At 39.7% G+C, this 22,958-nt stretch overlaps 1 protein-coding gene across 2 annotated transcripts in view; it reads left to right on the top strand.

Annotated features, from left to right (window-relative positions):
• ENOX1 (ecto-NOX disulfide-thiol exchanger 1) overlaps window positions 1–22,958 on the top strand; it is a 356,320-nt gene that overhangs the window by 233,459 nt on the left and 99,903 nt on the right. The window contains exon 6 of one of the 2 annotated variants that reach the window (XM_084226360.1): window positions 21,623–21,796. The exons of the other annotated variant lie outside the window; for it this stretch is intronic. Coding sequence (XP_084082486.1) covers window positions 21,623–21,796 — 174 coding nt within the window. The remainder of the gene's footprint in view (window positions 1–21,622; window positions 21,797–22,958) is intronic. 2 annotated transcript variants of the gene reach the window in all.

The following is a 22,958-nucleotide window of genomic DNA, read 5'->3' as shown; positions in this document are numbered from 1 at the left end:
GGTTGAAAGTAATTAATATTATATATTAATAGAAGTTACTAGTACAGGGCCTTCAAAGCAAACATCCATCTCCATCAAGGATCTCAGCACCTACTTCCCTGTAATTCAGCACCACCTGATGGGGTAGTGTGTGTCTCTACACATGTGCATGCCTTCAAAATGTGAAGGTGCGATGCTAAGGAAAGAGATGATAGCTAATGACTCATACACACCATTTGGTGTCCCTTAGGGACTGCCTCTCTTCCTGTGTTTTACTTCAGCAACTGAGCTCATCGGGGACATGAGAGCTAACCATCTTTCCATCTATTCATATGGGGATTTGAGGCCCTGAGTTCTCCTTGGAAGGCCTTTTTTACCACAGCTCTTTTAGCAGACAGTTGTGTTCCTACCTCCCTGCTTTCTCATTCCGCCAATCTTTGTTTTCCATCAACAAAGCAGCGTCATAGATTTGAATGCAATCTCTGTGGTGCTACAGATGCCTACTAATGGCCATGAAGGTCTCAGCTTCCTCAAGTGTAATAGAGGGATTCCCTTGTTCTAAGGATCATGTAACAGAAACACTATCACACATCTGTGTGTTCTAGCCACTCTTCCTGGGTACTGTCATTCTGAATGCTAACAGGCACCAGGTTATGGACCTAGCTGCATTTTTTTCACAGTTTTCTTGTTAGATTTCAAAGACAGTTGGAGGCTTTAGATATTTCCTAGGTTGTTTGCCTTATTCTCCTTCAGTTATTTCACATTTTCCAGTGCAGAATAGCATCTGGCCTCTGTGGGCCGTGTTGCGTGAGAGCTGCCTCTCGCTAGGCTGGATTACATGACCTATTATTTGTTGTGCTTCCAAGATTTGTTTCATCTATAGCCTTGAGATACTCTGTTTAATGCCTCATCCACATATGTATATAGTAAGCATGAACTAAAGATGTCCTCTGGCGGACTTTTTTTACTCTTCACCATGTTTTTATGATCAAAAGATGACCATCTGTCATAGTTTTCTTTTACAGTTCTGTTACAGATTGAAAATATCAGGAAAGTACACAATACTGGATGGCTGCATAAAAATAGAGTTTACAGGTCTGCAAGTTCTTCATGCTCTGCAAACTCATTTTGGCATTTAAAGGGTAACAAACCTGTTTTTTGCTCTTGCATCAATAAAAGACAAAATTTGTCAGGCAAATGTTGTTGGAGCCTTGATTGTCCCCCCTAGAGTTTCAGGGATGAACATAGAGAAGAGAGAGATCCCTGGGTGAGGTGGAGAGAGCCTCTCCATCAATAACATAGACCAGAATAGGAGCCAGTTTCCCTAATCCATTTGTAGAGGTTTGCAGAGCCAGCAGGAATAAGATGTTGTAATTTTTTTCTCTCTTGTGTTAGTAAAATAAAAGAAAGTGAATCTGACCACAAACAACCAGGCTTCATCTGTTTTTTAGATTAGAAAGCCTGTGAAAAAAGCAAACAAAAAAAGTTGTTTCCATCACATGAGATTAACCCCTTCATTTCAAGCCCAGGTCCACTCACAACCTGTGCTGCTTTGACCTCAGAGGCTGTGCCAATAACAAACCAACCTTTGTGAGTGCAAAGATGAGGAGAAGAGAGAGGCAGGGTCACAGCAGACTCCACTAACACAGATTTGCTCACAGAGCAAGGAAGCAAGTGGTGTGCATTTCTAGGAGCAGGCTCTACCCCTGCCTGCCTTTCAGACAAACCAAGATTTGTGTGTAAAGCTCATACTGCTTCTTGGACCAACTCATGTAGCTAGAAAAATATGCACCAGCCCTCTGTTTTCCTGAGGCAACCAGGTGACTGAAACTTTAATTATAGCACACAGTAAAAAGGTGAAAATCAAAGGAAGGAGTGGTTTTTTGCAGTACACTATAATTTTCCCCCCTTTAATAGTCTTTTTATCTGGCATAGGCTTACCTATCTATTCCTTTGCAGAATAATCACAGTCACCACTTTGCTTTTAATATTCCTTTTATTTTACAGATGCCAACCAGCTTTTTTGTCGACCTGACTTAACATACCTAATTAAACTCAAAGGATGTGCTCCCTACTTGTACTTCTCTAGGAAGTTCACTGCTTCTCAGACCTGAAAATGAATTTCCCTTTTTTTTTTTCCTGACTATACTGACCCATAAGCCTTGTCCTGCTTTTGCTTTCAGACCATTACAGCTACAGCAATATTATTACACATGTGTGACATTATCTTTGTAGTAGCCCTCCAAATCCACACCCACAGGATAATGGTCAATTTATGGCTGTAAGGAAAAGATCCCTTGTGTAAAAGGCGTAGTCATCTTCTAAGGGCAAAGCAACAATTTGAGCTAGATTTTATACACAGAAGACTTCTTTATTTCTTTATTCCTGCCCTACGCCTCTTAGCCATTAATCTCTCCATGGAAACTTGTCAAATACTTTTGGAAATTGAAACAAATATGCTACTTCCATTCTTATTTTTCTTATCATTTATAAACACAATGTCTAAAAAAAAAAAAGCCCCAGCTTCTCTTCCCATGCTCTGTATCTTCTAAATCCCTTTTGCCTCATTCAAAATGGACTGCTGTTCCATTTCAGTCTGACACATTTTTCATCTTGTCCCTTTTGCAACAGTTTTCTAGTCAATGGCTTTTGTGAAATTTTCATGTGATGAAGCTCTTCAATGTTTTTAACATGTCTGAAAATCTCATCCTTGTCAGTAAATGTCTTGGCTGTTGCATGTATGCAGAACCACTCAAGAATATAATGACATCTTTTCTAACTTGGTTTAACCAAAATGAGACTGTTCTAAGTTGCTTCTCTAGTTCCCAGTAATTTTTCCACCAAGTGTGAATTTGAGATTTAATTCCTTTTTGTCGATGGTGTTTAATAAGGTGGTTTCTTCGTAGTACATGGTTCGGCCTCCCTGTTACTGGGTGCACGAAAGGAATGACAAAGAAAAGGCCTGTGATGGCAGTAGATTTCTGCCATAGCTTTTAAAAAGAGATAAAAAAATCTCCTTCAGGGGATGCAGAAATTGCTGCAGGTGGGACAAATCATTCTACAAAATCTTCCACCTTTTCCATATGAGAAGATTAAAGGCTCCTGTCTGAGATGCTGTGGTTAGATGTTTTGGTGTGGGTGATATGAATCTTTCTTAATCTATAGAGAGGGCCCAGATTGGTGTTATCTTCATTTCATCTGAAAGTGATTTCTACAATAAAGCTGCTGCTTTTTTCTCAGGGAACAAAGAAATCCCTCACAAAAAACCTCATCATTCCCTGATATTAGATTAGACCCAAGATGAAAGTAGATTTTTGCTTCAGAACTAGAATTGAATTACAGAAAGGGCTCCTGGATTGTGTCATCTCCGAGTTGTCATGTTGTTGCAGAACAGGGGAAGACAGAGAGAAAAAATCAATTTTCCTGGGATCAGGCTTGCTTTGTTGAGTTTAGATTATATCAGCCTTTGAATTAGGAATGTTGCTGTGGCATTTATGCCCTTGCAAGCTGTTGTGTTCATGGAAAACTGCGGAAACTGGGCTGAGAAACAGACGGAGGTGGGCAGAGGGCAGGAGAGGTTCCTCTCTCTCCCAAGGATTCCTGCTGGACCCGTGTGACAAAGCCAGAGGGAATGGATACAGGCGTGTGGGAGAAAGCTGGGCTGCCAAATCCAGGCCACAGTGGCTGCTGAGAAGTTGTCTTGGAGGCTCATGGGCTTACTTTGAAGGGCTGTCATGAGAGACAGAGCTGCACTTGCCTGTGCAACTTGTAGGTAGCAACTTTCAGGTTTTGAAGCTGATATTTTGTATATTTTGTTAATTAAAGAGTTGCAAATGATTGCACATTGCGTGTTAGCAGTGCTGTAGAATGAATGTTTTGTGAGCATGGATAAGCTGAGTGCGACTTTAGACATACACTCTGATGCCACTTCTCCACTAATTACATTTACAATTTAGAGCTGTCTGTAAGGTGGAAGAGCCTACTGTGCTGATATTCACTGACAGAAAAAGTTTTCAAATCACCTTACCAGCCAGATGTTCTAAACGAGAATTTGACAGTTGGTCCATAAATCAAGTCAAGCATTTCATCATTGTTCTCTTAGGTGCCTCTTGCATTCAAGCCTGTTTAGCTAAACACATACATTTACTTAAGATGAACTGTAAAAATAACATCTGGAGATCTTTTCTCTGAAAGAAAATGCCAAAGGGTCTTTCACAAGGATCAAGCACATTTTATAAACTGTGGCTGGGATTTTTGGAATTCAAGCTGAATAAATGTGCTTTCAGCTTTTGAGGGGATCAAGGGCCAATATTATTTAAATGTTCTTTTTACTTTCATAGCACTCTGCAGGGAATGTGCTCTCACCAAAGCGTTCTTACATTTCTTATTCCATAATGAGTTTCTGTTTTCATGCTTGCCACCTGGGACCCTGGCACAGTCCTGGTAGTAGCAGTGTAGTCACACTGGTGGAGCTGGATGTGAAGTGCAGTCCAAAATATTTATTTTAGAGTTAGTGCTTTGCAGTAGATTGCCATCAAAGGAGAATGTCAAATAGGAAGTTGATAGGTGGTTTACCTTTTTATCTTTACTTGTATCTTGTATCAGCCATCTCTTTTTCATCGCCCCCCCTCCTTTTTTTTTTTTTTTTTTGGAGAACTATGAGTTTCTTTTTCTCCTGAAAAGGCTTTTCCCCCCCTGCCTTTTTTTTTTTTTCTTAGAAAATCATTCTAATAAGTTGTGGTTTGCTGACCTTCAGAATAAGTGTTACTATGCATTTTAGCTTTGCTGAGTATCAGTTTGGTCACTTTGCTTTTTCACATTCTGTTCACAACATGACAGAGAATTCTGCTGAAATTTAACAAGCCCTAGGGAAAAGGAATCAGTCAAGTGCAGTCAGATTTATAAAGTGGCAGATAAAGTGGGAAGGGTTTTTCCTTACTTCTAGCACATTTAGTGTTTTTTTTGATGGATGGGCTACGTCTCATCCATCAAATGTGATGAGACAATGGATTTGGAATGACGTCAGCTCATATTTGGAGGGGTACCATGACCATGACTATTCACGATAACATAAGACCTATAATCTGGATATGTTGGAAAAAGTGGGGGCAAAATTATTACACATTAATTTCTGGCCTTGTTATTTTGTGATTTAGTTCTCAGGAACACAACTTGTTTCATAATGTGAGACTGGCATTTAATCTGAGAAACCTGACTGTTTTGGGAATTATACAAGGCAGCATGGAGCTGTTTAATGTTTAAGTGACAACAAAACATAAAGATATTGGCCATAATTCTATCTGAAGTAGTATACTTTCCTGTGAAGCTCAGACAAGTATGTTCTTGATTTAAATATCTGGAACTACAGTACATGGTGTGAAACATAAATCCTCTCAGTGCTGGAACCCAGAGACCAAAGAAGCCAGTTGGAAACCTCTCTGAACAGCAAATTTACTGGCTGAGTTAAAAGTCCTTATGCTAGGCTTAGAAAGGACCTTTCTTAACCTTGTCCTTCTGTCCCATTTCAACAGTACAAATAAGCTATAAAGCTGCCTAAAATGTCAAAGGCCAAAAATTCACTGGCGTGGCAAAGGTGGTTAAGAGCTGGCATTACACAGAGCAGAGCACGGGGCCGGGCTGTGGCCCTGGAGCAGCCTTTGTGAAGTACCACAGCCCCACAAAACTGTCCTGGGCCCCTTCAGCACAAAGCAAAGGACAAAGCAGTCACTGGCAGTCCCAGGTACTAAAATCCTCTTCTCCAGGCTTCCCTGAATACAGCTGTAGTACAGCCAAGAACATAACCCGCAGAGCTAATCACTTCAGCTGGTGTGAAAATACCCAAGAAAATCTACTGGCTCAACCAGCCAAAACACATGGGCTGCCTACAGGTTTTAAGCCCTCCAACCCATGCCAGCCAAGCTGATGGTGTGGCCAGTCCCTGTCCCTTCTCTCCTCCCTCACCACTATCTCCCTATGTGCCCTTTGCTGTGCCCACTTTAGAACAACAGGGAGAGCTGAGCCTCTTCTGATGGAGAGGAGGGCAGGGGAGGGTGGGTGATATCATCAGCTCTGACACTTTCTGTTTCACCCTGGAGTAGAGGCAAAATGCTGCTATCATCTGCTGGCCCTCACTGCCTAAAAAGCTGTTTTCTGCCTGTCTAGTGAAGCTGGAGTTAGGTGGGGAGCTAAGAGCTGGTTCAGAGTGGATTAGGATGCATCCTGGTCATGATGTATCCACTGTAGTCTGAAAAGTTGGTTTCTCTTCAAAGCTCCTGCAGAGTGGAGATGTTTCAAATGAAACGGTCAGCAAGTGAACAAAGCCAAACTTTCTGAACTTTGCAAACCTCTCCTAGAATGGCATGAGAGCTATTTTTTCCCACAAATGAGGAGAGAGATAAGAATAGCAAGAGTTGGGGGAAATTCTGCTTGCTGGCATTGTGGTTTTCTGTGTTCTGTTGTGGGAAAAATCACAGGCAGAACGTGTGAGGCAAGACCCAATTAGCTGCTCCGGACCTGACAGGCTTTTAGGCTGCTCAGACAATCTTCTGATTTAACCACTATGATCTTAGCAAGTGTCACAAGGTTAGATTTGTCCTCACCAGCGAAGCTGGAAACCTCACAGACCGAAGGCAAAGAAAGTAGAAGGCAACTTTAGGTTTCAAGTTAGAAAAAGCTGAAATAAATTATTTCAAGTGTTAACAATAGCTGAGATCTTTCTGCTTTAACTCTTTCCTTGCTTGCTGAGTAGAGGCACAAACATAATCCAGGACATCCATGAAAGATGTAATCCTTTGTGATTTCAGCTATTAAAGCCAAAAATAGACCTATTTTTCAGAGTATGAGCGAATATAATTTTATTCAAAGGCATAATTTGCCTGAATTTCAGGTAGAGTTTAAAGAGAATGGCAAATGTTACTGCTCCAAAGCAAAGGCTTTTCAGTTCTGAAATATTACATCCTCCCTCAGATCTGGAGGGGCTTCAGCTGCTGAGGCCCATCAGGTTTTTTTAAATAATGAAATAAAAAAAACAAGGACTTTTCTCTGGCTCCATTTTTACAGCAATTGAATTGTTCAGACTAAAATTTTCCAGAGTATTTCAGCCTCAGGCAGGTATTCAATGTGCAAAAATTTCAGTCCAAACCATTAATGATTGGCAAAGCTAAAAGCAACTGACAACAGGGTGTTGTAATAGTAAGTGTCAGACGATTTTAATAATAGATGAGCCTGCCTCCTGTTCCATCACTTTGAACACTTTTGTTGTCTAAGGTGTGTGATGTATTTCTCTGTGTGGTTTTTGTCTGCATTTCTTTCTTTCTTTATATTTTATCTCAGATAAGATCTTCATTCAATTAAGTTTTATGTAACATGGAGTTTCATGGGAATAATTCTTTTTGCAATTAGGAAGAGTTTCCACCTACCTGTTCTTCATTTATAATCTCTTCATTTATGTCACTAAATGCTTCTCAGTTTTGTATCCTGTAACAGTGTCCACAGTACCTGTCCACCTCCCCCCTCCATAAAATTCATGAGCTTTGTAATGCTCCTACACAGCTGCCTCTTCTCCCCAGTGAGCAATCCAAGGCTTTTTCGGCTGTGGCTCCTCTAAGCTACTTAATAATGTTCCTGATGATACTCATTGTCCTGTTTTTGCTGTGCTTTTATGTTCCTTGGAGAGGATGGAGTGAGTAATACAGAGCATTGTGTGTCAGGTGAGAGTCTGGCTTTTCTAAGAGGCTTGCAGTAATTTTCCCATTCCTATTTTTCTTGCCCCTTATGCAGGCTCACCTTTAATTGGCTTCCCTGACCCCTTCAATGCTCAGTGCCACACTGCCAGGTCCTTACTGCACGAGCCATTCAGCCTGTCCTCTGCAAAGAGGCTCTTTTGGGATTTGGTAGCACTGGCTTCCAAATGCCAGTGAGAGAGCTCATCCTTGTGCTCTCCTTTCTTCCATGTCTTTGGTTCCTCTAAAATCCCTTTTATATATAAATATATATTTTTTTCAGGCAATTAGCTCTATGTCTGTTGGGTGTTTTGCTGTAACATTCATTAGTCTCTCTCTTTTCAATACAATTATTAACATTACTTGGAATCACACCACTCAGATGGAAAGTGTTTGCTCCTGTTCTTGAAATTCCATCTCTTTGGCCAGCTTCTGACCTGTATCCATATGACAAGACCTTGTCTCTCACTTTATGCCTGCACAGTTTCTTTGGCAGCCTCTTGGGAAAGACTTTAGCAAAGATTTTTTTTCAGTCTTAAATAATTGTCCACTATTTATTGAGCATTGCTCAGTTATGCTGCATTTATTGTACACAGAATTTCAAATACAACTACACCTTTATCCCCAACACATTTGCATGCTGCAAGTATCTTTATGTTATTTTTATATTACTTCACTCCCAGAGATTGTAGTTGTACACCTTGTAAAACAAGGCTTAACAAAGCCAGTGAAGGAGGTTTGGGTTGGTGTTTCTTTTTCATATTTGAAAAAATATGCTAAGGATATATTAAGAACAATACTATCATATATCCTTGGACTGACAACCAACACTCTTGCCAGTTTTCATCTTGGTACTTACTTTACAGTAGACTTACAAACCTCTGGAAAAAAAAAAGATTCTTAATAAAGCTATTGACAGAACCCTAGGTGTGGAAATGCATAGGGTGGGGTAAAAGAAGCATCTTAATGTAGGTAACATATTCTAGCTCACAATTGTTACAAAGAAATGCATGTTCACTAAAAATGGGATACAGACATCATTTTACTTTATTTAAATTTGTAAAAAAATAGATAATTCTTGAAATAATGAACATATCTTCTGTTCTTGATCTTTGCAAACCTTGCTTGACAGTATTGTTAAAGTGTGTCACATGTAGAGTGTTCTGATGGTAAATTGAAAATACCAAGAAGGGCAATTTCATTTCTGAATGATGGGGTTGTTTGTGTGTGTGTGAAATTGCTATGCACTTAGTTCACTGCTCTGCAATATTAGCAGCTGAACCTTCAGTGCAGGCTGCCAGAAATTAGAGATGAAATTTTCTAGCAACAAGAATTTTAAGTCACAAATTTTGCACACAACCTCCAATAGAATCTAAATTAAAATGTGTTATGCACAGGAGATACAAAACCTGAATTTTTCCTTAATTGAATAAAAGTTGAGCTAATTCTGTGCACACTGTCTCACTCTGCTTCCTCTAGTAGGCTGTTCATTTTTAAAAGTTTCTGATTTCTTTTTAGACAAGATTTTTTCCTGTTAAACTAAGTAATGAAATATGACATTGTACAAATGTTGCCAAGACTGCTACTTTCTAAAGTGAAATATCACCCTTTTTTTTACCCACAAAAACAGACAAGAGCAATGCCTGCATTTTAAGCTATTTTGGAGATAGAGAGATGCAAGTTCTCTTGGGGAGATTCCTTCTTTCTCCTGTAATCATTTCTCATATTTTTAGTCCCTTTTTTGGTGAAGAACATGCTGAGAGGTTTGTGTCTGTTAGGAAATAAAAGCTATGTCATGATAAATTCTTTGACATGACATACGAGCTTTATACAAATGTTTCAAGATTTTGTTTTTGGTTTTTTTTCTGGTTGATTTGGAAGTTTCTTATTTACTCATCTTATTTTTACCTGTTTTCCAGAAGACTCGAGGCAATGCTGTGAGTGAGCTAAGCTAATGGCTGGCCAGAGAGCCCCAGCTGTTTTATATTTGGCCCGGTGTTCTCCACATGCTCAGCTCCAGTTTATTATTAGTTGAGGCATCCATTTCCCCTTGCTGTGAGAGACAAGAGAGATGGAAGGAGTCACTGGGGGCCAGAAGCATTAACCCAGTTCTGTGCACTGCCCTGCACAGGTCCCAGAGTATCTTGAAAGAACCTCAGGGTGATTTAAGCCATTCCAGCTGGCTGCCCCTGGGCTATTTGCCAAAATCAAGGTTTATTAGTCCGCACCGTTCCATTGATAATGGCTCCAGTACTGAGGCCCCGGGGAGGGAGGCTACAGAGCAGCTGGCCATTCTGGCATCTCTAGCTGCTGCTGACCTTCCTTGTACTAGAGAAATGCCCAGATGGTGGAAGGAAGGGTTTTCTGCTCTGAGGGATATACAGAAGGAATGGAGATGAACTGAAAAATGTATTCATAATGTTGTAATTATTGTACTTGTGCTGGAAAACTTTATGGTTGTGACCCAGGTGTCAAAACACACAGAAATTTCTGTCTAAGTCTGCTAAAAGGCTGAGGTAACAGCTTTCAGACATATGGACTACCCTTATCTACCTTAGCATGATGCACATTCTCAGTGGGATAATGACTGTACTCAAATAGCGAGAGGAGGAATTGCTTTATTATGAAGTTTGGGGCGTCCCATTTGGGATTTCTCTACCAGCCATGGAGAGTACTCCAGTTACCACCATTGCTGGCCATTTGGCCATTGAGTCTGGCTGCCTAAAACAGGCCCTTCAGAGAGCTGAGAGGGCCCTTGTGCTTAGATCATCAAGATCTACAAACAATCATTGAATCATTGTATTCACAGATGGAAGGGGAATTTGAAACATAGTCCTGAAATGTAATGAATGAATCAGAAAATTTTCAAACGCTGTGAAATTTGAGAAGTGGGGAGGTGACCAAAGGGAGCCTTCACTAACTTAAGAGATGTTTCAAAACCTGTTATTCTAAATATTTTTCGCTCAAGCCCAATGCTGCATTCATGAGCTTACAAGCAATGATAACCTGTGGAAGTTTATAGCATTTATTTATTTAATATTTTTCACTTATTTGTTTGTGTTTGAGAACACTGTTGAAATCCCAGGTTTAACAATGAAAAAGATAAGAAAACCCTCTCCTGTTTGATAAGCAACATACTCTGTTTTTGTCTAGCAGACTTTATTACCTTCCCTTCTGGCAGGTCTCTAGCTAAAAACTGAGGGTGTTGCAAATCATTCAAAGATGAGGATGTTGTGGATTATCCAAAGGTGGAGAAAAGATGTTGACTGAGAATTGTGAATAAATTCCACAGTCTTTTTTTCCCTTCTTCCTCTTTTGAATGTGGAAGTACTTTGTACAGTACTTTCCATTCTCTTGGTTTGTACAACTTTCATCCCATCCTCAACACAAAGTGCTTGCTCTTTTGGTTGCCTGATGGGTCTGATTTCACATCCTCTGCCATCTCTGTCAATGTGCCAGCTCCCTTGTCACCACAGATCACTCTCTTCGTCCCCCTGTGGCTCCCCAGTGCTGAGGCCATACCTAGCTGTGGCCCCTGTGAATTCCCAAATCCCTCTTGTCTGGATGGAGCCGTGCTGCCCATGGCCTGAGCCAGCCCTTAGCTATGGTACCTGCTTATGGGAGGTAAAAGAATGTAAAGTAAGGTGCCTGCTTATGTAAAGATAAATGATTTCTCATGTTCCTGAAGAGCTGTAGTCACCAACACTCCGTGTTTGCAGTGAGACCTAAGCACGTAGGAGTGTTTTCAGGTTGCTGAGGTGCTAGATGGCTTTTATAGCAAAAATCTAGCCAAGATAGCTTTGCCATAGTGCATTGGAGTTTAATTAAGGTAGCTATTTCTACAGACACTCAGGAACATTACTTGCTGCTCTCAACTCTGGATTCTTTTCAGATCATGTTTTATGTAGCATAGTATTCTCAAGATAGGATTCTTGGTTAATTCTTAACCAATAAACAGTTTATTAATTCACCAAGTACCACTCTATTACTTACTCAACAGTTAGTTAATCAAATTTAAATCCAACATGTATTCTGCTCATGCACAGAGCATTCAAATATTGTCCTACAAGTTACTGCCATAAACTGTATGGAGGTCAAACAGTTCTAGTGGAGGGTAAGACAAAATATCAAGATTCCTTACTACATTCATATACAGACAGCAAATCTTTACTATATCTAGTATACTTAACCTTCTTCTAGTACTCAGGTGGTTAAAGATACTGTAGATTTAGGAGTTTTGACACGGTTATTTAAATGATTTAACATAAAAGAGACCAGGAAAATAGTACCAGGAATAATAATTTAAAATTATAGCTTAAATCTCTCTTTTGGCTGTTTGCTCAGAGTTTTAAAAGAGAAGCATGCATGTAGAATAACTTGGTTAAAAGTTTGAAATACAGTCCCTCAAGATTTTGCAGCTGATTTTACAGGACAACTTTCTGTCATCTCTTGTAATGGCAGCAAAAGAAATATATCCCATGCAATAAACCTCATTGGTATTTTCATCCAAAAAATAAACCTGGAGGAGGCACAAAACTTCCTCTGCTTTAGGAAGCCCCTGAGCAGCAGAGTGAGTGTTGGAGATTGGGAGACTGTTATAGGGAAGTGGCTCTTTAGAATCATTCTGTTCTGGTACTGAACAGAATCAGGGATTTGCTGTTGGAGGCAGGTGTCTGGGCTAGAGAGCTGGAAGGACCCTTCAGTCTGTCAGAGCACAGTTCCTGTTGTGTTTCTGTGAGAACTGGACTGTGCAGCTGATACACCTTTCTGGGTTGTACAGCTTCTTTCCAGTTTTGGCAAGGCTGTTGTTACTCCCGTGACCCTGGAAAGGCAAGGAGAGTGTTTGTATGCATTCCACAGATTCAAGAATCCACACAGTAACTCCAGCTTAACAGCCAGAACTTCTTTCACGATTCATGAGAAAAATGAGTCCCTTTTGTTTTCATTTGGAAAGTGTCCAATGGAATGTCTGAATTTCTATTTTTTTTCACCCATTTTCTCTGAGGTCAGATTAATAACCAAAAGATGGTATTTTACCACCTTTTACACACTGAAAGATTTTTATGCTTCATTTATTATAAGGATCATATTTCAGTATTAGTGTAGCCTGAGAATTGAAATTTTTCCTATTTCTCCAATTTCTTTTCAGTATTCATTTACATCTTAGGAGCTTGTATCTTCCAATAAACTTTTTTTTTTTTTCTTTTTGTGCCTGTACAAATGCCTCTCAAATTTCTGGAATACAGCACTTTCCTAGATATCATGCAAGAAAAGAATCCATTAACAGTTCCTAGGCTGTGTAATCATGTTTTATTTATTTCTTTTCTCATCTTCTAGGACTTTGAAGTGAAAAGTGATCTTGTTTTCAAGGAACATGGTGACGTTTTATTTTAGGAGGAGGTTCATTTGGCAAACAGACTGAACAGCTTGCATTGGAGCTTAGATAGGCTACTTAGTTTGGCTAAGGCTAACCTTACTAAATAGCCCATTGCAATGAGCACAAAATTGAAGAAATTGAGGGAAAAATCTCAGAACAGGGGAGGATTGTCCTAAGCAGCAAATAGTGAGCACACAAAGACTTTTGAAGGTCAGGAGGTAGCAGCTGTGCACATTTTACAGCATACAGGCAATGTATTACATTGCATCTTGCATATTGGCCAGCCCCATATTTTTGCAGCTCAGGAGCCATTAACTGGGGACCAGGTGGCACTGTGCACAATTTGCATTTTTGGTCTTTTCTTTACAATGGACTTGTGACTGACCCCATGCGAGGAAGTGATTTATTGGTGAAAAGGTGGAAGAAGCCCATTATTCCTATTCTGTGGAAAGGTTCTGAAGCAGTAGAGACTTTGGGAAGGTCAGTACTCTGGGTATTGTGTGGTGCTATAAATTCATGGCACTGGTCAAAATCCTGGCACAGGTCAAAAGAGCCTGTGGATAAGGTATGGACACAGACAGTTCAGACAATTTTGTTGCCTTTTCCTCTTTCCCTCTCCTTCATCTCTTTCCCTGCATTTATTTTGATTTTTCTCTTCACATTTTCCCTTCTTTGCTATTTTTGTGTTTTCTACCATTCCAATTTTCATCCCCACATGTTTCTGCTGCAATAGCAATAGGGTTTTCCACATGGAAGAGAAGCTGATTGTGGATGGAGACTAAGATTAGTCACTTTTTTTCTGGCTTAGCTTCTTACACATGCAGCTGTCAGGCATTAAAAACTGACAAGCCATCATCAGATTCCCTCAACATTAAGCCCTGAGTTTTCCAGATCATTCTAGGGCTTGTCTGACAGGTATTTTTTTTTTCAGACATGTTCTAAGATGAAATTAAATAGATTCACCATGGACAGGTAGTGCCTGAAACCCCTCTGAGGTAAAAATAGCACTGGTGGCTATCCATAAAGAAATAACAATAACATTGTAGATTTCTTAACACAACAGGGTTGAAATTGCATCTTTGGAGGAGATTGGCATCCATTGTGGTAATGCTTTGTTGTATTATTATTATTTGTTATTCTCTCCTATTATTTGCATTGCATTAGAAGCTCTAAACAAGATTGAGGTCCTGTTGTGCCAAGCGCCGCAGCAATAAAAGATGAACCAGGACTCACCCCGTGATTTGCTTGTAAAAAGAGAAGGTGGTTTTCTTTAATTCAGTCTTTGTCATGTATATTGCTCTAAATATAGTGTTTGTCAAGTGATTTTTGTGGGCAGGGATCAAGAGGAGTACAGATTTGCTTTTAGTGTTTTCAGCTACAGCATAACTAGTTCTGAAGAGCGGCATCTAAAGTTTTGGGATTGTCTGCTGTAAACTATTTTTCTGTGCAGACACTGTGCTTTCTTCAAAAAAGCAAGTACAATAATACAGCCCTAAAGCTTTGTCAGTGATATATGTCTCATAGATGTAATTTTCAAGTGGCAAGTGTTTTGATGATGCTACAAGGGCTTTGTTTATGAAGTGGGTCTGGCAGACACTGTAGAGTTCACATAAATTATAACTTCATTGATTATTAATGAGAAACATTCATCTGGATTCCCCCTCACCCTCTGTTTTGTCAAAACTCCCTTAGAGACTTGCATTTGCTACAGACCAGGCTCTGTTTCGTAGAATGTAGCTCTTGCTGAGTGGTGTTAACAGGGATCCCCCTGGCCAACTGAGAAAGCCAGAGGCCAAGAAGCTGATTTTCTGGCCCTTCTCAACTCACTCCTTTCCACTCCTCCAAACACACAGCTTCACATGTGCACACACACACACACACAAACACAAACATTGATCCTGCACCCCTTACTCCTGTTCCTGCAGGAGTCCTGTGCTCACATGGTCCTTCCTTGGTTGTGCTCCTGCAGCATCTCTGTAAGGGCATCTGCTCACATCTTCGGCACTCAATTCTTCAACAAATCAGGACTAGAAGAGCACCAACTAAGACATTTCTGCCCTAGCACTTACCTGCCCATGATTTTAAAAGGGGCCAAAATCAGAGGTTCCACATCCATATTGCCTCGTAGCAGTTCCACAGAGACAAAGGTCACTTTGCCAAACACGTGACAAACTATAAAATCTGAAATGAAATCTGGAATCTTGTGGATAAGGTGAGTAAGAGATTCATGATTTCTCACGATGGAAGAACTAGAAGGCGCACCTGGTGCTGCCAAATACCGTGTTTCAGCAAAGAAAAGGAAGCACAATTCCCAACTCAGTTGCTACTCACTAGCACACTGTGAAAGCCACAGATACAAAGCAGTTCCAATGGATTCAAAATATAGGTAGGTACCTAGCAGGATTTAGTAAAAAGGTATGAATCAAGTTGTGTGGAATAGATGCCTGCTAGAAGGCATTGTTCCATTATGATCTCTTCCCTGAAGATATGTAAGCACTCAATGTACATAAGCTAAGAATATTTTGACTTTACCTGCTTATTTCTTATTCTGGTGCCTCAGGCTTCTGCTACTGGGCACAGTCAGATGGTCCTTGCTCTGAGACAGGATGATAATGGCTAAGTTGGTCAAATGGAGGAGCTGTCAGATGTTTTTTACCCCACCTTTGTTTATTGCTATGTGCCTAGAAGTTCACCAGACAATCCAGCATCAATTTTAGAGAGAGACAAGTCTAGACAGTTAATGATGTCTAAACTGGTCAAGGAAATGTATTCAAAGATGCTGATGAGAGAAGCCCTAAATATTGACCAAATGAGTCATGTCCACCAAAAGCTTCATGAAACCCAGAAGATGTTAGGAATTGAATGACCAGGGAAAACAATGATCCAGCCTTGATCTCTGGCTGGCAGCTGAAGATGCATTCTTAATTGAATAAAGGCACTGGCAAACTGCTGAGTTTTGAGGGAGAATTTTAGATAAAAATACAAGTTTTTAGAGTAATTCTTCCTTATTCTAATAAGGCACTTTCTTTATTTCAAATTAAAAAAAGGTACAATTTACTTTCTAGTGACAGTATATATGTTTATGTACACATGTATGTATGTATGTATGTATGTATGTATGTATGTATGTATGTATATACATATGGAGGCAGATTCTCTGTTAGATGTGCTCTTTTTCAGGAAAATTTTAATTTCAACTTTTAGAAATCAACTCAATATTCAGTCTCAAAATACTCAGCAATTTTGTTTCTGAAGTGCACAATCAAATATCTGGTCTCCAGATCTTTTTTTTCCTCCACAGAAAACTAACTTTAAGAAGCACCTTAATACATTTACTGCCAGCTGCTGCCAGGACTGTCTCCTGGTGCTTTCAATTCATGTTGGCATTCCCTAGCAGAAAACAGGCTATTTTTGTAGGTGTAAAATTATCACTCCCAGGCCATGGGAACCTTTTCAGCGTTTATTATTTTTGTTAGTTGCTTTGTGCTCAGATCATTGTTTTTGTTGCTCTCCATTTCTCTGTGTGTGACAAGCAGGTCTGAGCCACACAGCTGATGATGTCCATGGTGGAAACCTTCCATGTCTGCAGTCACAAACCCCTATTTGGTGGATGTTCTTATGCATCCAACAGAAATACTACTTGGCAGCTGTCACGAAGCTCCACAGAAACAATTGCAGGCAGTTGCAGGCAAAAAAAAAAAAAAAAACAAACCAAAAAAACCCCAAAAAAGACACACCCAAGGGCTAATACTATGAAACATAGAGGGGATGATACCCTTAAAAAGTGATTTTGAGCAGATTAATACCTTGTGGCAAGGGCTGGTGAAATGTGGTGGTAACTTAGTATTGGCAATGGAGTGCAATACCCAAAAGCAGAGCTGGCAGGAATAAAAATCCTTGTTACCTGAGCACAGCAATAATGTGGCAAAAGCATAAGGTGATTCAGATAGCAACCGTTGCCAAAGTAGGAAAGGAGAATAGTTCTACAAGATTATGTGGCGATTTTTATGGAAAACAAAGTTGTTCCTGCCCTTCCAACATGGACCCTAATAAAAGCAATTGTTTTACACTACTTACTGTGTTAGAATGTAGTTTTCATTGAAGGAATTTTATTGTCCTGTTTTTTTCAGACTCAGAGATTTCCTGTGAAATGTTTTGTTCTTTTATTCCCCTAGAAAGAAAAAGAAGCTTTAAACACTACTCCACGTATTCAAGGTTTTTCTTATTGTCTCTCTGACTGCCAATTCCAAACATTTGCTTTCCAGAGGTTTTTATTGTTCTCCACCATGCCAATTTCTTATCAGATGAAAGAGAAATTAACTTACTTTGCCAAATTCAGGCCTCTCCATTTCAAAATAATCTCCCTTCAAAATAGCAATGTTAAATAGTTTTATTTTCCTATACAAATGTGTGAATGTTGAAGCCTTTTTTACAGCATCCACAAGGACTCTAACTTGATCAACATGCACATTTCCATTCTTAAAGTTCTTTATGATCTCTGATTACTTTCTATTTTAGTGATTTCATTTATTAATTCTTTATTAACATTTTTTAAATGAAAATTTTGTCTCTTATGGATTGTTTTTATAATTTATAAACCCTTAGCTAACCGCATAAATATAAGTAGATCCCTTTAAAAAGAGTGCCATGATTGCTGAAAACATTAAATATTGCTTTTTAAAGTCTTCAGGTGCATTGTTTATAAATGTAATATATCTTTTGGTTTAGTGTAACATATTAAAGTCTACAGTATCTTAATAATCATATCTTTAAGGGATCTGTTAAAAAAATCAGTGGGCAGGATTGATTCCTATTTTTTGAAATCCTTGCATAACTGTTTTCATTTTCTTTCATGCTGAAGACCAACAGTCTCACCAGTTAGTTCAACAGGAGTTGCCTCCAGTGCTAAGTTTGGTGTCCTGGCCCTGCTCCAGATAGGCATTTTGCCAGGACGTGGAGCAAGCAGACTGCAGTGGCGGTGCTGATGGATGATCATCCCTTGTTTCTAGACAAGACCTATATATCCAGCTTCTATTATTGCACCACTCAATAACATTAATATAGTTAAACTTGGGATTCTTCTAGATCCTATCACAGATGTGGCAAATTTATTGACTTTCTTTTCCGGTGACTTTATCATTCTTTTTTCTCTGCACCTCAGAGTCCAGACCAGTATTTCCTCTGGACACCCCATCTGTAGTCTCTTGTCATGGTTTGTCAGCAATATCCAGGTGGCATCCATCAGTTTCTCTGGAGATGCAAGCACCACCAGTCTCTTCTGGTTTCCAAACAAGAGCTTCACTCTTTAGAAATTCATCTGGATTTTCCATCACTGCAATGCTTAACAATAGTTTTTAGTTTTCAGAGAATGATTTTCTTTTCCAGGATGTTTGAGAGTTGGTGCCTATGCATCCTCTCAGTGCTCATGCTATGGATGAAATCATTTCATTCTCAGTTTAACACACTGAGAAAATGAAGCAACTGATTCAAGAGGACAGAGAATTTAAACCTGGTCAGGGTTAATATCTGCTTGTGTCTTCGGTAGTTTTGCTATTGACCTTAGCAGGGCTTGGATTAGTGCCTGCAAGATGTGGAATTAGATTTCAAGAATTATTGACTGAGTCCTCTTCAGTATACCTCAGCACAATCACCTTCTGAAGGTGCAGAGTCCCAGCACTCCTAGAAGGACATTCCATGAGTGTTGGACTGGACCCCAGCACTTTGCTCATGTTGTTATAGATTGATTCTAGTTGTATAAGAAACTGATGACAAAGCCATGGACTTATTTAACACAGGCAAAGTTACTTACAAAGTCACATCTACTTGGATGTGCCAGGAATTAGTGGCAAATAATTTTCTTCTGCTTAATTCACAAACCTGTTCTGATTAGTGTGCAGCCTGAAAGCTCTCCTCCCCATGCCCAGATTCCCAGTGTTTGTGGACATGAGTTTCCCTGTGGCCATCTCCCTTAGATTTGTTTTTCTCTGTGTCTGCACCACTGCCAAAGGAAAATTCAGAAAACTGCTGTCTTTGCTCTGGCTGAGAACACATGCCTGTGGTTTGGACAGAGTTTGCTGTTATTTCATGTCTCTAGCCCTGGAGAAAAGTTGAAATGTATCTGGTGGATGTCTTAAGGACAGAACAGCAGAAGCTAAATACACCTTGTGGTAGCACTTGACAGGTTATGACCTTTTTCCTTGGCTGTGACATGGGGCCTGAAAGGTACTTATGGGACAGGGAGAACTTGGCCTTCTGTCCATCATCTTGTGCCTGTGCTTCAGAATGCTGCAGCTCTACTGTGGATACTGGATTCAATATGAAATTTCATATCTGGCTGGGACTGTAGCAGACCCTACGCTTGTCCAGAGGGATGGACAAAATGCCCCATTTGGCATCTCCTGATGCCAGGAGAGGACTGGTATGGCACAGTGTGTTGTGTGCTAGTGTGGTGACCTGCTTTGCATGCCACTGAGTTCTGTGGGATGTTTTAGCAGTGAGTAACAAAGATGGAGGTCCACCCACAGCCAGAGAGTGCTGCACAGAGTGGTCTTCTGCGACTGTCAGAAGCTTGACTTGTAAAACCGAGATTAAGATTATTAGCATAGCCTAAGGACTTCTTTGAATTATGTGTTGCCCTTTCACCTCTAACTTCATTTCCCAGCATTCACAATGAATATTTAATTTATGGCCACCACTGCATCTTGCAGAATAAACGACAGCCTCCAAGTTTCAAAGCTAGATCTGAAAAGCAATGCATATACATCGATACTGAAAAAAAAAATCACACCCAGAGCAAATCCTTTTTCAAAACCCACTTATTAAAAAAAAGTAATGTAATATCATGACTTTTCATTAATACTAGTCTTCACTAAGCCTAAAGCAAATCCTTGCTTACTGTGCACTTGTTATGCTTGTTGTACAGGACTGCCTGAAGGTGGTGAAGGCTCACAGTCAGTGCGTGAAGAACAGGGAGCGTGCGGCTGAGACAGATATGAGCTCTTTTAGAGTAGTTCTCAGTCCTCAGTTGTCCTTCCTGGAGAATATGATTATGGATGTTTCACAGGAATAATAATGCTAATTTTCAGCCCCCACAGAGCATTTTACACCTGCAAAGTGCTATAAAAATGTGAGCTAATACTCGCCAGTAAGTGAGTATTGCTGTGCCTGTTTTGTAGATGCAGAAATGAAGATACAGAAAGGTTAGAGGGCTGACCCAGCTTCTCAGCTGCAGATTTAGGATGAAGAAACTGGTGTCTCTCTGGTCACATTTCATTAATCATGCTGCCTTTTTAAAATTAGCTCAAAGCTCAGATATATACACCTATATATTTATATGTATATTTGTATGTATAAAATACTTGAGAAGAAGTTGTTTCCCTCTTCCCTCTTTGCTTCTTCAAAATAAACAAACTCCTGAGCTACCAAACCCCATGTTTACACGTATCATTAAATACTTTCCAGTTGCTAGCCAGAAAACTCAGCAGAAAATCTGTAGAACACCAAAGTAACTCTCTTCTTTTAAATAATTGATGATGCCAAATAGCAGCAGTGTTATGCCAACAAAGAGATCGGTCTCTCAAAATATTTTATTCATTATGCCTCAAGAAACCCAAAGCCTTGTTTTTAGCGAAAGCGAATTTCAGAAGTTGGCTCTCGGTTCCTCTGAAACATCTGCTTATTACAATTCTTGGTGTTAAAGCACTGGTGCTCCCCGGTAAATCTTTCAGCTTTAAGTAATACGTATGGAAGTCTTGGCAAGGAGATCAGGAAGGAGAAAGAGAAATTCTTGCCAAATATTCATTTTACTTTATGAGGCTGTAGTGGTATATGCTAATAGTACATGTGTTGAGGTGAATCTACTAATCCGATTAAATAACAGGACAGAAGGAATTAATTCCAAGGTTTAAAAAGACTCCATTCTGTGCAGCTGTAAATTTATATTCCAGGGTAAAATGGTTAGAAGTCTTGGCTAACTAGACATCTATAAAGCAGCCAGAAATGGATCTTTCTCTGTATTGTTTGTAAATCAAGGTCACCTATGTGAGAAGGCTATGTTGTAATAAATCTGTCTGACAATTAGACAGAGAGGACATATCAATGTTAAATTATATTCTTTTTATGCTTTGGGCAGAAAGCAATGTAAACACCTGAGTAGCATTATGAATAGAAAATTGCATTCCAGATAATAACAGATATTCATGGTGCATGGTTTTACACGTTAATGTGCTACATTTTACTCAGTCATGTTAATATTTTAGATTATGTAACATTCCCTTCTTTATGTGTAGTTTATTTTTTTTCACTGAGAATGCAGCTCCCTCCTCCTCATTCCCCTCCCCCTCTTCCTTTCCCTTTCTCTCTCCTTCTCCCTCTCTTCCCCTGTTTCTCTGCCTTTTCCATTTTTCCTTTTCCCCTTCTCCTAATTCTCACAGTGATGCTTCTGACACAAAGGAGAATGGACTTAAAGGGAAACTGTCCATACAAGAAAATTTTAACAGGTAGTTTCAAGATTTATAAGCCAGGATTTTATGTTCTATGCTTACAGATTCAATCTGTGTACCAGGCTTTGATCCAAGCCTTAGCATGATGACTGGAATCACTCCAATTAACCCAATGATACCAGGCATGGGGTTAGTGCCACCACCACCACCAACAGATGTGCCTGTAGTCAAAGAAATAATTCACTGCAAAAGCTGCACACTCTTCCCTCCAAACCCAAGTAAGTGCATCTGAAGAAAGAAGGTTACTTTCCTAAATACATTGCATGAATATTTTTTATCTAATAACAGTTATGCTTTATAATTACAGGCATGTGTGGTCTTTCTTTCTAAGGTCTGTTCTGTGTGTAAAGCATGGCATGGTATGGTATAAGTGCATCCTTATTCACCTCTGTAAGGTCACATAAAAAAACTATGAAGATTGTACAAAACAGAAAAATACTTAAAGAAAAGTAACACAGTCTAAAGATCTACACTGCTCATAGTAGATACCTGTCTTTCCTGTAGATCAGGATGTCACAAAACATGAAGCTTATATGGGGCTGTTCCTCTCTGTGCCCCCCTTCAGGTGCCTGTAGTTAGATGGGACCGATCCAGGCTCGTGTCCCTGAACAGGAACTGTAGGGGTGCAGTACCATGCACCCCAAACTGCCTCTCTACAGTCCCTTTTTGAGGGACGTGGAGGAAAGGGGGCTATAGCTTCTCCCCTGCCATTTTCCAAAAGGTTCAACATGGCAGATGAGTTCCTTTTTCTTTTTGAAAGCAGGGACCAGGTTCCTTCCTGTTCCTGACGTGACTGTCCAAATGGAAAACTCTTCCCACTCAGATACCAGCTCAGGCACAAACTCTGATTTTGAGTACTGGCCCCATGAGTTTCAGAGCCATCATACCAGTGACTTTCAATATCACTGGGAAATGAAAAAGTTGAGCAAATATTCAGGTGCTCTGGATTTGAAGATCGAGATCACAGTTTAATCAAACTGGTTATGTATATGAGTATGTATGTATGTATGCATGTATGTATGTATGTGTATATATGTACACTCTAAGGTGTCTTTGGCCCTTTACTGTGTTAAAAGGCCAAAAAAGTAAGTCATATTAGTCATATTCATTCTTACAGAATTACTTTCACTGTGTATAAACAAGGTGAAGTGTTATGATAGCTTTTATTTTTTATACGGCTTTCAAAAATTTAATAGTTTTTCCGATATAAGTGTGTATAAATTCTCTCTCTATATACATGAAGGTAGCATTTTTAGCTACTCCACCTCACGAGCACTTGTAAACAATGAGGTTATCCTTCCCCTGTGCTGCCGTCTGCTCCATTATCTGGCAACAAGACAAAACAGATAACCGGCGGAGTGTTTTCATCATGCTGTCACT

This window comes from Fringilla coelebs, assembly GCF_963513975.1.
Source record: "Fringilla coelebs genome assembly, chromosome: 2".
NCBI classification, from domain to species: Eukaryota; Metazoa; Chordata; class Aves; order Passeriformes; family Fringillidae; genus Fringilla; species Fringilla coelebs.
The sequence above is the reverse complement of the archived record's forward strand: the minus strand, read 5'-3'. Positions and strand labels throughout refer to the sequence as shown.